The sequence below is a fragment of the Labeo rohita genome, chromosome 7, assembly GCF_022985175.1.
Source record: "Labeo rohita strain BAU-BD-2019 chromosome 7, IGBB_LRoh.1.0, whole genome shotgun sequence".
Classification (NCBI taxonomy): domain Eukaryota; kingdom Metazoa; phylum Chordata; class Actinopteri; order Cypriniformes; family Cyprinidae; genus Labeo; species Labeo rohita.
The window spans coordinates 31,913,847-31,930,109 of NC_066875.1; the positions used below are offsets into that span (position 1 = coordinate 31,913,847).

The following is a 16,263-nucleotide window of genomic DNA, read 5'->3' on the forward strand; positions in this document are numbered from 1 at the left end:
CTTAACCATCCATGTCAGTTTGACAGCGTGTGAGAAAGTGCTTCTCTGTGTCACTGCTAAAAGCTAATGCTTGTCTGTGAGAAATTTACAAGCTGTTTTCCTTTCATGGATAGAAAGAGAGATCTGACTTTTCTGACAATACAGACAACTGTGTGTTTGGACATGGATTGTTTATACCGAGGTTCACATATGATGATTCATTTCCTGAGTTGTGATTAAGCTTGACAGACTGTGAATGTGGGCGAAAACAGTTTCAGACATTTTAGACTTAAATGTTTGTAAGTGTTTTATATAGTATAATATGTGGGTAAAATAATTAAAAGTTGATTTTCTGCAATGCAACATGTTATACATTATCTAAAACTGTATAAAAGAGTACACTACTACTACTACCACTAATGAAAAGTTTTTATTTGTATGTCACCTTTCAAACTTAAAATACAGATCAAGATGCTTTACATGTCGGAGTATGAAACATTTTTAAAAAGAATAAATAAATAAAATTATTAAGGAGCCAGTAGGATGTCTCTAAATTAATTTTAAAAATAAAAATGCATTTTACAATTTAAATCAATCTCACTATTACTTTGTGTCCTTTCCCAGAATCCACCAGGCATCATGAGTATACTGGACGATGTGTGTGCTACTATGCATGCGAAGGGTGAGGGTGCAGATCAGACGATGCTGCAGAAGCTCCGAATGCAGATCAACAATCACGAGCACTTTAACAGCTGGAACCAGGGCTTCATCATCCACCATTATGCTGGCAAGGTATTTATATCTCTCGCTGAATCAAGCATCTCTTTACCCACATCCCCGCACTCTTTTGCGGTGTTATTAAATCATTTTCTTTCTTTTTTTTCTTTTTCTATTTTTAATTTCCATAAAAACTAGATAAACTGTTTCTTTACTTTCAGCTCTCGCTGTCTCTCCTTTACACTTTGTTGCCTTGAGGTAGTTGAGTATGTGTGGTACCATCCACATACCCCGTGTTCAATGAGGCGTGCTCTGAGGGGAGGCAGGGGGAGTCCGTCCACATCCTGCACCAGTAGATTTATAACAAGCATGTTCTAAAAACAAAGGAAAACTTATTTAAAATAAAAAAGGAAGTGTATTCTAGCATTGACTGCATTTAAATTACTTAATTAATTAAAAAGTAAACAAAGTGGGTAAAAACAGTAACAAGCAATAAGAGCCAAATAAAACCCTAAACAAAAAAAAGAAATAAAATAATAAAAAAATAATATAATAAAATTACAAAGGAGAATATCTCTAAATGATTTGCACTTGTGAGATACATACACTACCAGTCAAACGTTTTTAAACCGTAATTTTTTTTAATATAATTTTTATAGATGTCTCTTCTGCTCACCTGCACCTGCATTTATTTGATCCAGAATACAGCTAAAGCAGTAATATGGTGAAACATTTTAAAATATATTCAAATAGAAAGCATTTTTTTAAATAGTAAAAATATAATATATTCCTGTGATCAAAGCTAAATTATCAGCATCATTACTCCAGTCTTCAGTGTCACATGGTCCTACAGAAATCATTCTAATATGCTGATTTGCTGTTCAAGAATCATTTATTATACAGTTGATATATTTATTTATTTATTTAGAAATTGAATTGAAATTAATACTTTTCTTCAGCAAGGATGCTTTAAATTAGTCAAAAGTGATGATAAAGACATTTATAATGTTACAAAAGATTTCTATTTCAGATAAATGCTATTCTTCTGAACTTTCTATTCATCAAAGAAACCTGAAAAAATTCTACTCAGCTGTTTTCAACATATTAATAATAAATGTTTTTTGAGGAGCAAATCAATATTATAATTATTTCTGAAGGATCATGTGACTGGAGTAATGATGCTAAAAATTCAGCTCTGAAATCAAAGGAATAAACTACATTTTAAAATATATTCAAATAGAAAACAGTTTGCTCTGCTTCGGATCAAATAAATGTAGTATTGGTGCGCAGACTTAAAGAAAACAATACAAATCTTACTGTTCAAAAACTTTTGACTGGTAGTGTATTTTGAAATAATATATTAGAATATTTGTATAAAGTGTACAGTATAAATAATTTTAACAGATATAAAAGCAAAGTCCAGATCAAAATGAAATACCAGTCTTATAATATTTATATATGTATTTATTTATTTATTTATAAATTGAGTCATTTTACAAGGTTTAAATACCCTCTACTTTCCCATATGTATATACAGAGACTGTAGGTAAGTAATTAGCTGGTTGAACTGACATTGATCTGAGCATCTATTAGCTCAACTGTGGCTCAAACAGATGATTTGAGTTTCTAACCCTGTCCAGAACACACAACCATTTAAATGATCTGTTATGTGTCTCTCCAGGTGTCTTATGACGCAGAGGGTTTCTGTGAGAGGAACAGGGATGTGCTGTTCACTGACCTGATCGAGCTGATGCAGAGCAGTGAAATGTAAGTATCACTTCTCCATCATAAAAATCAGCCAGTCTGTGATCTCATCCAACAGCTGCTTGTAGCAGACTCTCTGAGCACTTGAAGATCTTAATATATGTAAATCATGGATATAATCAGGCCAGCTGAAGGGCCTATAATAGAAGTGTGCAAAAGATTATCATTGTTTCTGACACCAAAAGGCCCCTCTGTCTCTCAAGGGAGTAGGACTGTAGAGCGTGCCCGTCGCTCTTATGTGCTCCTGGGCCTCTTTTGGGCCTCAGAAGCCATCTGGTGCAAACCGTCTCCTCCCGCAGCCCTTTGTAAAGCCTTATGGGGGTCCGTTTTCAGACGACATTCAGACACGTGCTGTCATGCGTATATATCTGCATCACACATACACACACAGTTCGCGGGGGAACTTCCTTTGCACCGCCCAGCAGGTCCTATGCATAGAACAGAAGAAAGAGAAATCTTAGTTGTCGATTCAGTGACAAAGTAGGGCATCTGCATAGACGTAACCCTGCAGCTCCACTCCCTTATCTTAAACTCAATAAAGAGGTTTCAGAACAAATCATGCTTATGTGAAATCTTTCTGTTTAAAATAACAAAAAAACTTGTCTTTAATGTAAAATATTAACTTCATTTCTGCATTTAAACCTGTAATACTGCAGAAATTTGACTGAGCCTAGAATATTCCTTTGACATCCCAACACCCTTGAAGGAGAAGTTCACTTCCAGAAACACAAATTTACAGATAATGTGCTCACCCCCTTGTCATCCAAGATGTTCATGTTTTTCTTTCCTCAGTCCTAAAGAAATTGTTTTTTGAAAACTTTTCAGGATTTTTCTTCATATAATAGACTGCTATGGTGCCCCGAGTTTGAACTTCCAAAATGCAGTTTAAATGTGGCTTGAAACGATCCCAAATGCGGTTGTAAATGATCCCAGCCGAGGAAGAAGGGTCTTATCTAGTGAAACAATCGGTTATTTTCAAAAAAATAATACAATTTCTATACTTTTTAATGTCAAATGCTCGTCTTGTCTTACTCTCCCTGAACTCTGTGTACTCTGGTTCATGACAGTTAGGTTATGTTGAAAAACTCTGATTGTATTTTCTCTCTCAACTTCAAAATCGTTTGAAGATTGATTGGAGAATGATTGGAGTTTTTCACATACCCTAACTGTCTTGAACCAGAAGACACGGGTTTCAGGGAGAGCAAGACAAGATGAGCGTTTGAGAGTAAGTATTAAGTATTTAAATTATATTTTTTAAATGAAAATAACCGATCGTTTCACTAGATAAGACCCTTTTTCTTCGGCTGGGATAGTTTATAACGCATTTGGGATCGTTTAAAGACGCATTTAAACTGCATTTTGGAAGTTCAAACTCGGGGCACCGTATCAGTCCATTATATGGAGAAAAGGCCTGAAATGTTTTCCTCAAAAAACAATTTCTTTACAACTGAAGAAAGAAAGACATGAACATCTTGGATGACAAGGGGGTGAGTACATTATCTGTAAACTGTTGTTCTGGAAGTAGACTTCTTCTTTAATAAAAGTAGACGCATATGATTTTCTTTTATAACTAAATGGCATCTGGTACAAAATCTGCCCTTTGACATACACTGATATTTTAGGAATATTAATACTGTACAGATGCTATGAGGAAACCAATAATGCTAGATCCTGGATGTCAGTAAAAAGTAAGTAAACAGATCATGAGCAGCAGAGATTTAAAACCACAGGTATTCAGACTGTCCCAGTGATGATGATCTCCGAAACAATGTGCACTGTGGCTTGGAGGAATTCAAGTGACCCTGGTCTGCAGTAGAGAGACACGATTCAAAACATTTCCTGTCTGTTACAGTCTGTATTTCTCTTGCTGTATTTTTCTCTCTTTCTACCAGCCCCAAATCATTCCTGTCTGGATTTGATTCTTTTTAGACCTTTCATCCGTGCCCTGTTCCCAGAAAACCTCAATGCTGAAAAAAAAGGCAGACCCACTACTGCAGGGAGTAAAATCAAGGTTAGTTGGGTCTCATCCCGAAGGTCTATGAACCTGTTTCTACTCATACTAAACTGGTAGCTAAACGACATGCCACAGATTCTGGTCTCGATCTAACACTTCCTCTTTGTTTTTGCAATGACAGAAACAAGCCAACGATCTGGTGAGCACCCTGATGAAGTGTACACCTCATTACATCCGCTGTATCAAACCCAATGAGACCAAGAAGCCCAAAGACTGGGAGGAGAGCAGGTGAGAGTCCACCGTCATGGGAAAGTTTAATTCTTGCTTCCCAAGCATTATTAAAGGATAGAAGTATTATTCAAGTATTACAGTTTGTGAAAGTGGCCATTATTAATGTTAAAGTAAAAAACAAACTAATGGTTTGAGAGCAAAACATTCTCACTAAGTAGCTTTTGCCTTTAAGAGGCAGACAGTAGCGAAGTATTTTTGCTGTGCTTTTAAAATTAATTTTCATGTGTCTGTACTTTATCAGTGTTTTGCTTTAGAAAAACTTACTTCACAACATTCCAAAGCATAATATTGCACTTTTTACTGCATTACATTTTATATTAAATATCATTTAAAACTTAATTACATTAGAAAGCTAGTCACTCAAGTAAAGTAAAAGTCAAAGACTTGCTTGAGTACAAGAAAGTACTACATTTTTAATGGAAAACAAAGTGGAAAACAAAGGAACGTAGCAACAAAAGAATTCTGATTTAATTTCTCAGCATGGGTGTCCTTTGTCCTGACAGTTCTTTCACCTTTTTTTGATTGTTTACTTTTCCTGCCTTTTTCCTCTACTGCCATAGTGTTTTTGGAATGAAACTTGGAATGAAATGTTCTGATCCGGTGCATTGCATTGTTTAGACTCTAATGGTCTTCCTGTTATGAGGGCTTGTGAGCATTGTTCATGTTAGGCAGTATAATTAGCACTCAATTTCATTCCCAGGATGTGTGTCCAAAAGATTTGCATTTATTTAGTCGTGTATTTTGGAAAGACTGATGGGGAAACTACCAGAAATGCCTTATTTGTTCATGAAATTGCAACAGGCTTAGAAAAATTTCTGTAAAGGGGCTTTTTGAGTTGTTGCTGTAAATATTAACCTTTCTTCCTTCCTTCTTTCCTTCGTTCCTTCCTTGCTTCCTCTCCATCTCTCTCTTTCTCTCTCTAGAGTGAAACACCAGGTGGAGTATCTGGGTTTGAAGGAGAACATTAGAGTAAGACGTGCCGGCTATGCTTACAGAAGAATCTTCCGCAAGTTTTTGAACAGGTAAAGACAGTTTCAGATTCATCAATCATCCTCAAAGCCTGACAAGGAGCTCTTTATAGAACATCATGGAATGAAAGCATATGTTCATCTGGCATTAGAATTTTGTCATTCAATGAGAAGACACCACATTTTCACAAGAAACCGCTTCAGAAAGAGAAGGAAGAGAGATCTTAGAGTTGGAAGTTTGTGTTATGGCTTTCATGTTGATGAATTTCGGTTCATCTTTTGTTGTGGGCCAATAGTTAAGCAGTTCCCTTAGTACGTTCTTCATCTCAATGTGTGGTAAACAGACGTCATTGTGTTGGCTTAAGAGTCTAATTCTTCCATTATGACATCAATTACTTTACATGCTTCATTGGGTTATTAACAACCTGAATCATCCTTTGGTGTGTTAATATTAAACGTCTTATTGGTTTTAGAGTTACTTTTTTACTCCACCCTCCCAGTGTTTGTCTTGCACACACACACTGCATACAGTTTATTTACACATGGCTTCACTTCACAAGACTTTCAGCTGAGCATTTTATACTTTTATATATGAAAAATGCATACTTTACTAAAATATATGACTTCATTCTCCAAACGAAGAAACCACCTCTCGTTCCTCTGTTATAGGTATGCCATTTTGACAAAAGAGTCATGGCCGACGTGGCGCGGGGATGAGAAGCAGGGTGTGCTGCATCTCCTGCGCTCCGTAAACATGGACCAAGACCAGTATCAGCTCGGACATACCAAAATCTTCATCAAAGCCCCTGAGTCGGTAAGATGTGACAAGTTTGGATTTCAAATTTGAAAAAAAGTCTGTTTTAATAAATATGAAGTTATATAAAGTATATTATAGACTTTTCATTAAGACCCTAAATAATCATATCAACTTGTGGAAATTAATTAATTACTCACCCTCATGTCGTTCCGAACTCATAAGACATTTGTTGATCTCCGGAACACAAATTAAGATATTTATGATTAAATCTGAGAGCTTTCTGACCAACCCTGCATAGAAAGCAATGTAATTACCAGATTCAAGAGCCAGAAAGGTAGTAAACACATTGTTACAATAGTCTATGTGACATCAGCGATTCAAAGGTCTTACGGGTTTGGATCAACATGAGGATGAGTAATTAATGACAGAATTTTCATTTTTGGATGACTCTTTAAAGGAGAAGTCCACTTCCAGAACAACAATTTACAGATAATTTACTCACCCCTTTGTCATCCAAGATGTTCATGTCTTTCTTCAGTTGTAAAGAAATTGTGTTTATAGAGGAAAACATTTCAGCATTTTTCTTCATATAATGGACTGATATGGTGCCCCGAGTTTGAACTTTCAAAATGCAGTTTAAATGCGGCTTCAAACAATCCCAAATGCAGTTGTAAACGATCCCAGCCGAGAAAAAGGGTCTTATCTAGTGAAATGATCGGTTATTTTCATGAAAAAAAAAACAAAAACAATTTAAATACTTTTTAATCTCAAATGCTCGTCTTGTCTTACTCTCCCTGAATTCTATTCTAGTTCAAGACAGTTAGGGTATGTCCAAAAACTCAGACCATATTTTCTCCCTCAACTTCAAAAATTATTTTAAAATCATCCTACATCGTTGCAGAAGTACCGACCCAGTCTTTGCAAAGTGAACATGCAAAGAAGATCAAACAACCTTAACAAAAACGGTAAAACACCGATATAGGACGATTTTGAAGTTGAGGGAGAAAATACGGTCTGAGTTTTTCAACATACCCTAACTTTCATGAGCTAGAATACACAGAGTTCAGGCAGAGTAAGACAAGACGAGATTTTGACATTAAAAAGTATAGAAATGGTATTATTTTTATGAAAATAACGATCGTTTTGCTAGATAAGACCCTTCTTCCTCGGCTGGGATTGTTTAAAATTGCATTTGGGATCGCTTGAAGCCGCATTTAAGATGAATTTTGGCAGTTCAAACTCGGGGCACCATACCAGTCCATTATATGAAGAAAAATCCTGAAATGTTTTCCTCAAAAAACGTAATTTCTTTAAGACTGAAGACAGAAAGACATGAACATCTTGGATGACAAGAGGGTGAGTACATTATATGTAAATTGTTATTCTGAAAGTGGACTTCTCCTTTAAGACTTCTCATGACAGAATTCACCAAATGTTGAAATAGGAACCTCCTACGTACTTGTTTGTGTTCCGGCTCTCCCACGTTCACATATATGTATGAATGAAGGTGAAAGGAACACAGTCTAATGTGACCATACCTTGTGTAACAGCCAGAAAGTGTCCAAATACTTTTTGTCTTAATATTGAACACTTTTTATCATTTAAAACCAAACCTCTTATCATCTTGATTTTTACCTTTGGTTTCAGAAATCCTTCTAATATGCTGATTTGGCGTGCAATTTTTTAAAAATATAATTCTGGTGTTCTAAAATTTACAAATTGTGCTACTTAATATTTTTGTAGAAACCTTGATTTGATGCATAGAATGTTCAAAAGAACAGCATGTATTTAAAATAGAAATCTTTTGTTATCTTATAAACAGAGCTGAGTAGTAATTGATTGCATGTTATCTGGATTACATAATCTGATTTAAAATTGAAGTACTTGTAATTAGATTAGATTAAATTACATTTTAAAGTACTCATTATCAGACTGCAGTTACTTTTTTATGGATTACATGATTACATATTATTTACACAATAGCAATAAATTATTCATAATTTATTGATTCTTAATAATTCCTCTTTTATTTGAATGATCACTCTGTAGGTCAACCATGTATTTCTATATCTTTAAAAAGATTTTGTCTTTCAAACACATTAAAATGCAGAAATTCATGAATTCACAAATTTACAAACTTTTGGTAACACTTTATTTTATGGTTTCTTAACTAGTTGCTTATTAGCATGCATATTACTAGAATATAAGCCATTTATTAGTACTAATTAAGCACATATTAATGCCTTATAAAATTTTTATTAAAAAAAAATATTTTTAAAACAAAACAAACAAACCAAAAAAACGTACTGACCTCAAACTTTTGAACAGTAGTGTAAATGCCACTTTTTTTAGTATTTTGTTATAATTCAAGGATGCTGTTATTTTAAAAAAATGTATCAATGTCCATATACTTTCATTTCTTAAAGGGAAAGTTCACCAAAAAATGAAAATTCTGTCATTAATTACTCACCCTCATGTCGCTCCAAACCCTTAAGATCTTCGTTCATCTTTGGTACACAAATTAAGGTATTTTTGATGAAATCCAAGAGCTTTCTGACTCTGCATAGACAGCAATGCAAATACCACGTTGAAGGCCCAGAAAGGTAGTAAGGACATCATTAAAATAGTCCATGTGACATCAGTGGTTCAGCCGTAATGTTATGAAATTTTTTGAAACAATAATGAGTTTATTCAACAATTTCTTCTCTTCTGTGCCAGTTTTCGACACATGTTCACAAGGGTAAACTATTAAACTATACTTTGGGTGAGCTATACAATAAATTTTAAATTGTTTTCAGATAAAACACATAATATTAGCGACAAGATACACCAGCAACAGCTGACACAAGCTTATCTGTAATCAGCATGTAGAACATTGCTTCTTGATTTCTTCTAACATTTCAGTTGTGCGTTAATAGCAGGAGAGAGGTGAAGTGTAAAAGTCAGCCTTTGTCTCGCAGACATCAGCTCAGCTCAGAGTGCTGATGAATAGTGGGCAGTCAGCAGGGAAGGAGGAGGGACACTGGGCCGGTCCCACGTCAGCACTGTTAGGTCAACATTACTCTGGATCTGATACACAACTGCAGTGCTGTGGTAAAGCTGCTTCTGTTATGTCCAAGACAGCTTTGCTTTTTCCACAGTGCTTTTTTTTTTTGCACTGCTTATGAAAGCACTGCTTGTGGATGTGCTGTGATCTCACTGTTGACATTTAGATGTACACACGTATGTGTAGACCCACAGAATAAGGCTCTGTGGCTCGGCATGAATGCACCAGATTATCCAGAGATGTGTGACTGTGGCATATAGGTGCTAAAACGTGGCCTTTTCAATGTGTGTGTGTGTGTAATATTAAATAAGGGAGAGCCCAGATTTAAGCAGCCCGGCTTTTCAAAACAAAACTCCTTCTAAGATAAGGTGCTGACACCGAGTAATTAGTTCATGACTACAGGAATTTCTTTAGTGAGAGAGAGTGTGTATGTAGTAGTTGCTTTGCCAGAATGAACTCTTTGATCCTGCTGAGAGCTGATAAAGATGAGTCTTACAGTGTTTGCATGAGACATTTTACCACAAAATTAAGGGGAGAAAAACTTTTGCATTGTGGTCATTATTTTGATATACATTATTTGAAGCGTTTATTTAAACCTTCAAACACTGTTCAAAATGCATATTTATGCATGTAAAATGTTTATTTTTCATTTATTTGAACCAAACAGTATAATTGTTATAAATGTGTTATTTATCAGCTATTAGCCATAACATTAAACTGTTTATCAATGGGAGGTTTGTGGATGTGTGTTAGTTTGTGTGTGGGATGGGAAACAAAGGGGGATTTCACTGTGCGTTGGCTCATAATTTCTCATCCTGTGCCAGCCGTTTGTGTGTGTTTATGTGTGTATATGTGTGTGTGTTTGTGAGAGAGAGAGTCAGTGCCAGGCCTTTGTGATAATGATAGGATCTGATGTTTAGTCTACGGTGCAGCAGAGCTGTGACAGTGTGTTTTGAGGACATACAGGAAACACAGCAGAGCTGTACAGTGCTCAGAGCATTATGGGATGACCACAGAACACTTTGAACAGTTGCTTTCTGAGGAAGAGAAATATAAAATTTGAAATAGAGAAACTGCTGCATGACAAGGATAGACTGAACCCGCTGTGTGTCCTAGTGGGTCAGTTCCAACGAAGGGTGACCTTTAGTGTAATGGATGGGGTTATGCAGCTCTATTCACTATTGTTGAGTCAATAAGAATGCAGATTCAGCACATAATTCGTTTGACTGATTCAAACTAATACCTGATGATTTTGTGAGCCCTTTAATTTGTTTTGATTAAACAACCTGCATTATATTCTGTTCACAGCTCTTCCTGCTGGAGGAAACTAGAGAGCGCAAATTCGATGGTTATGCCAGAACCATTCAGACGGCCTGGAGGAGATATTGTGCACGGAAGAAATACGTTCAAATGAGAGAGGAGGGTGAGTTTAACCTTCAGATGAGTTTTGAGCGAGGTTAAAGTGAGATTTTACAAACAAGCACCTGCATGCAAAGGCAAATGCATTATGAGATAGTAGAACATGGAAGAATGTATCACAGTTTAAAGGGAAATTCAGTGGTTTTCCCCTGTATATCTTTGGAGTCTGACCTCAACTTCTGCTTTCAGCTGAATTATTGTCATTATATTTAAAAGTAATAATAGACACACAAAGACAAAAACCTCCCACCTTGTCTGGGTAATCATGTTTGGGTGTTTATTCAGCTATGTGCCCTTTTAGCTAAGTTTTAGAATAAAAACACTTTATTGAAACACTTTTCACCCCCACTACTGTGTCTAATTGTGGACATAAACTTTGTTTAAAAGTTTGGGTTCGTTCAAAAGTATTATTATTGAAATTGTTATGCCTTCGCTCAAAAGTATAATTATAAGTAAATACTGAATGAATGAATTAATAAATAAATACATACAGTGTCTTGCGAAAGTATTCATACCCCTTCATTTTTTCACGTTTTATGTTGCATCCTTATGTTAAAATGCTTTAAATTACTTTTTTTACACATCGATCTACACTCCATACACCATAATGACAAAGCATAAAATGGGTATGTAACAACTTTGCAAATTTATTAAAAACATGAAATGATTCCATTGCGTAAGTATTCATACTAGGGCTGCAATACACTCTGTGTACTAATTGCTGCTCCAGCTGAACGCACGTGATGGAGATTTACTACTAATCAAAGTATCAGCTTTACTGACTAAACAAGCCTCACAATTGCATGCGATTTATCATGCAGCCCTAATTCATACCCTTTTATAGGACACTTGAAAATGAGCTCAGGAGCATTCATGTTGCTTATTGACGTTACTACACTTAGAGTGGCAAATTCATTTGAATGAGTATGATTTGGAAAGGCACGCACTCAATAAACGGTCTAACAGCTGAAAATGCATATCACAGCAAAAACCAAGCCCTGAAGTCAATAGAACCGCCCGTAGAGCTCAGAGACAGTATTGCGTCAAGGCAGAGATCTGGGGAAGAGTTCAGAAAATAATTCTGCTGCATTGAAGGTTTACAGAAGCATGTAGCCTCCATTATCCATAATGGAAGATGTTTGGAACAACTAGGACTTAGCAAATGATGGAGAAGGACCTTGGTTAGACTGGTGAGCAAGAAGCTGATGGTCACTCTAGTTGAGCTCCACAATCATGTATGCAGAGGGGAGAAACTTACAGAAGGACAAACATCCATGCAACACTCTGATCTTGGCTTTATGGTGGTGTGACCACACATAATCCTCCTCAGTGAAGACAAATGAAAAACCACTTGGAATTTGCAACAAAGCACCTAAAGAACTCTCAGATTGTGAGAAACCAGATTCTCTGGTCTGATGAACCTCAATTCCAAGCATCATGTTTGAAGGAAAACAGGCACTGCTCCTCACCTGCAGAGTACCATCCCAACAGTGAAGTGTGATGGTATCAGCCTGCTGTGGGGCTTTTTTCAGCGGCAGGGACTGAGGGACTCGTCAGAAGAGAAAGAAAGCTCAGTGTACCAAAAAATTAAGATAGCCTTAATTAAAACCCAGTCTACAGCATTCAGAACCTCAGACTGGGCAGAAGGTTCACCTTCCAACAGGACAGTTGTCCCTAACCACACAGCAAGTGTGGCTTATAGACAACTCTGTGAATGTCCTTAAGTGGCCCAGCCACAGCCTGGCCTTGAACACAATCAAGCATTTCTGAAGAAACCTGAATTTGATAAATTTGCAAAGTTGTCACAAACCTGTTTTGTGCTTTGTCATCATGGTGTATAGAGTGTAGACTGATGTGGGAAAAAGTAATTTAAAGCTGTTTAACATGAGGCTTCGACATAATGTGAAAAAAAATGAAGGGGTATGAATACTTTTGCTTTTTGAATACTTTTTGACAGTACATTTCTTGAGCATCATATTTGTGAAGAGTAGAATAATGGCTGCTGAAAATTCAATTTTTTGAATTTTAAAACATATTAAAATACAAAACATTTATTTTAAATTGTAATAATATTCACAAGTGACATTTAATTCAGTTTTTCTTATTTTCTTCACACATCACGTCTCATTTATTTTCAAGCATACTCTTCTGATGTCTCTTCTGATGGCAAGTCATGCCATAAGAACTAAAGTTTTTTGAAAATAACACTAAACACTGATTCTATCCTCTTCCAGCCTCTGATCTGCTGCTGAACAGGAAGGAGAGAAGAAGGCACAGCTTGAACAGGAACTTTGTGGGTGATTACATAGGTATGGATGACCGGCCCGAGCTCAGGCAGTTTGTGGGCAAAAGGGAAAAGATCGATTTTGCGGACAAAGTCAACAAATTCGACAGGCGGTTTAAGGTGAGGCTACCCAAATTAGCACACAGCTGTGGCCAGTACAGCTTATATTGCTTAGTTACGAAGATTTAATATATCTTTGACTTTTTAGCAAACAGGTCAAAATTGGCCAAGATGACATGCAACATTTCTAGGTATATATGAGTGTCTAAAACTTTGTTTTTTATCTGTTCAGAGCATCAAGAGAGACCTGATCCTTACCCCTAAATCTGTCTACCTGATTGGAAGAGAAAAGGTGAAGCAGGGGCCAGAGAAAGGGATGGTGAAAGAGGTCCTAAAGCGCAAAATTGACGTAGAGAAGATAATGGCTGTTTCCCTAAGGTACGTCAGCGCACAAGCTTAGTCTGTTCTTTTAATGTAATAGCAAGCTACAACAAAATTAAGCATTTGAGGCGAAACAGCACACATTTTCGATCATTTGAATAGGAACCTGTGAGCTGCAAGGAGGCTGCAAAATGGGCTGCAACTTTCCTCCCATATGTAAAACAGAGCCTGTATGCAGTCCCAAAATGCCTTGCATAACCATCTGCAGAATTATAGGCACAGAGACATCAAAGGTCCAGTCTAGCTGTTAGAGCCATCGTCTGCCCTGTGTTTCTTAACACATGTTATAGTCTGCGATATACAAAGCTTCGGTCTCTTAAAAACATTTATAGTTTTTTTTTTTTTTTTTTTTTTTAGTGTTTGCTGGAAAGGATCAAACATTCAGAACTCTCTCAGAGAGAACCTAACCTAGATTACTCATCTGACATATAAGGACCAAGGACGAGGTACCAGCCCCCCACAACCTTGCGTATTTCGGTTTTGGAGTGGGGGGTTGTCAATAATATGAACCAGGTGTTGCTGGGAAGGGAGAGTACACCTTGTAAAAAACTCATTAGAAAGGACTTAAGTTTATTGGGTGAAGCAGGGCATCTCTGCATGTGTCTTAGACATGGAAACCCGTATCATTAGTTTTTGTTTTTTTTTTGGGACCCAACAACCTGTGAGTCTGTGGAAACCCCCAAAATGCCTCAACACGTGCAACCTGAAATAAAAGACTCGTGTTGAATGATTGAACAAATGTGGTCATTTCAGATCTTGAGAAGTCATTTGTCTTCCCTACAGCACAATGCAGGATGACTTCATGATCCTGCACGAGGAGGAGTATGACAGCCTGCTGGAGTGTGTATTCAAGACGGAGTTCATCAGTTTACTGGCACGCCGATATGAAGAGAGAACACAGAAAAAACTACCTCTCAAATTTAGCACCACGTAAGTTGAAAAATATTTACCGTAGCTATAGTTATAGCAGAGCCATGACTTTTATCATTAACAAAAAAGTGGAAAGATTAAAACCAAATAAGAATTTGGTAAAAGCCTTGAGTATAATGAATTATAAGAGTAGTTTTAATGCATTAGTTGTGCATTGTAATGCACTTTATAATCCGTTGTATTTTCTTAAGAATAATTATAACCAGTTATAATACATTATAATACTAATCTATACACTGTTACAGCTGTAGAAAGAATAATGCATTAAAACATGTTTTCAGTGCCTTAATTATGCATATAATGCACAATATGATCTTAAGAATAATAACTACATTTGTCCTTTTGGAATTTTTGCTTTTGAAAGATTTTTTTTTTGCTCACCAAGGCTGTATTTATTTGATCAAAATGCACACTAAACACTAATATTGTGTGTATGTGTATATATATATATATATATATATATATATATATATACATACATACATACATACCAGTCAAAAAAGTTTTTGAACAGTACGATTTTTAATTCAAACATTTTAAGTAATGTCCAAATACTTTTTGTGGCCACTGTACACTAATGAATGACTGTGACTGGACCTGCAGGCTGGAAATGAAACTGAAGAAAGAAGGATGGGGACCCTGGAATGCCGGAGGATCCAGACAGGTGCAGTTTATCCAAGGTCAAGGTGACGTAGCTGTGCTGCGACCCTCAAACAAAATGCTGCAGGTCAGCATTGGACCGGGTCTGTCCAAAAACTCACGTAAGTGATGACTCGTGTCATGTGTTATTCACAATATCATTTAACATTATGTAATTGAATGTTAGTTATCCATCCATGCGAGATCTCATACACCCAAATTAAATCTTTCAGGTCCTACTAAGCAGGGCGTCACTCAAAGCCGTCCCAACATGTCCAGGACGCACCACCACACCCCAACGCGAGTCGCACCTGGCCCTCCAGGTACATTAACCCAGCTTTCCTAATCTTCTCAGTACCTCAGTCAACATGCGTTTGATCAAAAGATCTAAAGCTTGTATGCTTCCCAGCAGTTGCTCACCAGAATGGAGGACTTAAGAATCCACATCACACTGCCAATCAGAGAAACTCGCAACATCACAGTAATCAGAGACCAACATCTGGAAACACGGCCCGTCCGTTCTTGCCTACTAATGTCAGTCAGCTCAAGGACAGAGGCAGCAGACAGGCACCCCAGCAACCCAACCTGGATTTCCTCAGAGTACCAGACCAAGGGGCCGCAGGGTGAGAACACACAGCGTACACACACACTCTTGAAATTATATAGCTAACAACGAACGGTAAACATTTGTCTGATTGCTAGACGCATAGCTGGAGCTCAACTACCAGACATTATCCATGCAAACAAAATAGTAATCTGCATTTGAATGTAACATGCATGTATCTCTTTACCATAGCAGAAATCGACAACCATCTGACAATGGAGGAATGTGAGTCTGAGCATGTGTGTAGTTTCTGTTAGGTGGCAGTGGTTGTGGTTCATTTGAATAGCGATAGATCAACACCAGAGATGCCCAACTTCAAAAACACCATCGCATCCTCTCAGTCTTGTTTTGGATTTCCATTTCCTTATCACATTTTATAGATGAAAGTTTGTTTTCCACTACTGTTCAGAAGTTTAGTGACGGTAATATTTTGATTATGCTCTCCAAAGCTGCATTTATTTGATGAAAAA

The 16,263-nt window shown here is 36.7% G+C and overlaps 1 protein-coding gene across 7 annotated transcripts in view; it reads left to right on the top strand.

The window, feature by feature from the left end:
- myo1ea (myosin IEa) overlaps window positions 1-16,263 on the top strand; it is a 59,452-nt gene that overhangs the window by 39,726 nt on the left and 3,463 nt on the right. For 2 of the 7 annotated variants that reach the window (XM_051114901.1, XM_051114905.1), the window contains 14 exons: window positions 604-771; window positions 2,378-2,463; window positions 4,390-4,471; window positions 4,596-4,702; window positions 5,629-5,727; window positions 6,343-6,487; window positions 10,785-10,899; window positions 13,130-13,299; window positions 13,472-13,617; window positions 14,404-14,550; window positions 15,154-15,311; window positions 15,423-15,512; window positions 15,599-15,812; window positions 15,986-16,018. In XM_051114901.1, coding sequence (XP_050970858.1) covers window positions 604-771; window positions 2,378-2,463; window positions 4,390-4,471; window positions 4,596-4,702; window positions 5,629-5,727; window positions 6,343-6,487; window positions 10,785-10,899; window positions 13,130-13,299; window positions 13,472-13,617; window positions 14,404-14,550; window positions 15,154-15,311; window positions 15,423-15,512; window positions 15,599-15,812; window positions 15,986-16,018 — 1,760 coding nt within the window. The remainder of the gene's footprint in view (window positions 1-603; window positions 772-2,377; window positions 2,464-4,389; window positions 4,472-4,595; window positions 4,703-5,628; window positions 5,728-6,342; window positions 6,488-10,784; window positions 10,900-13,129; window positions 13,300-13,471; window positions 13,618-14,403; window positions 14,551-15,153; window positions 15,312-15,422; window positions 15,513-15,598; window positions 15,813-15,985; window positions 16,019-16,263) is intronic. The other 5 variants (XM_051114903.1, XM_051114902.1, XM_051114904.1 and 2 more) reach the window with 5 other exon arrangements.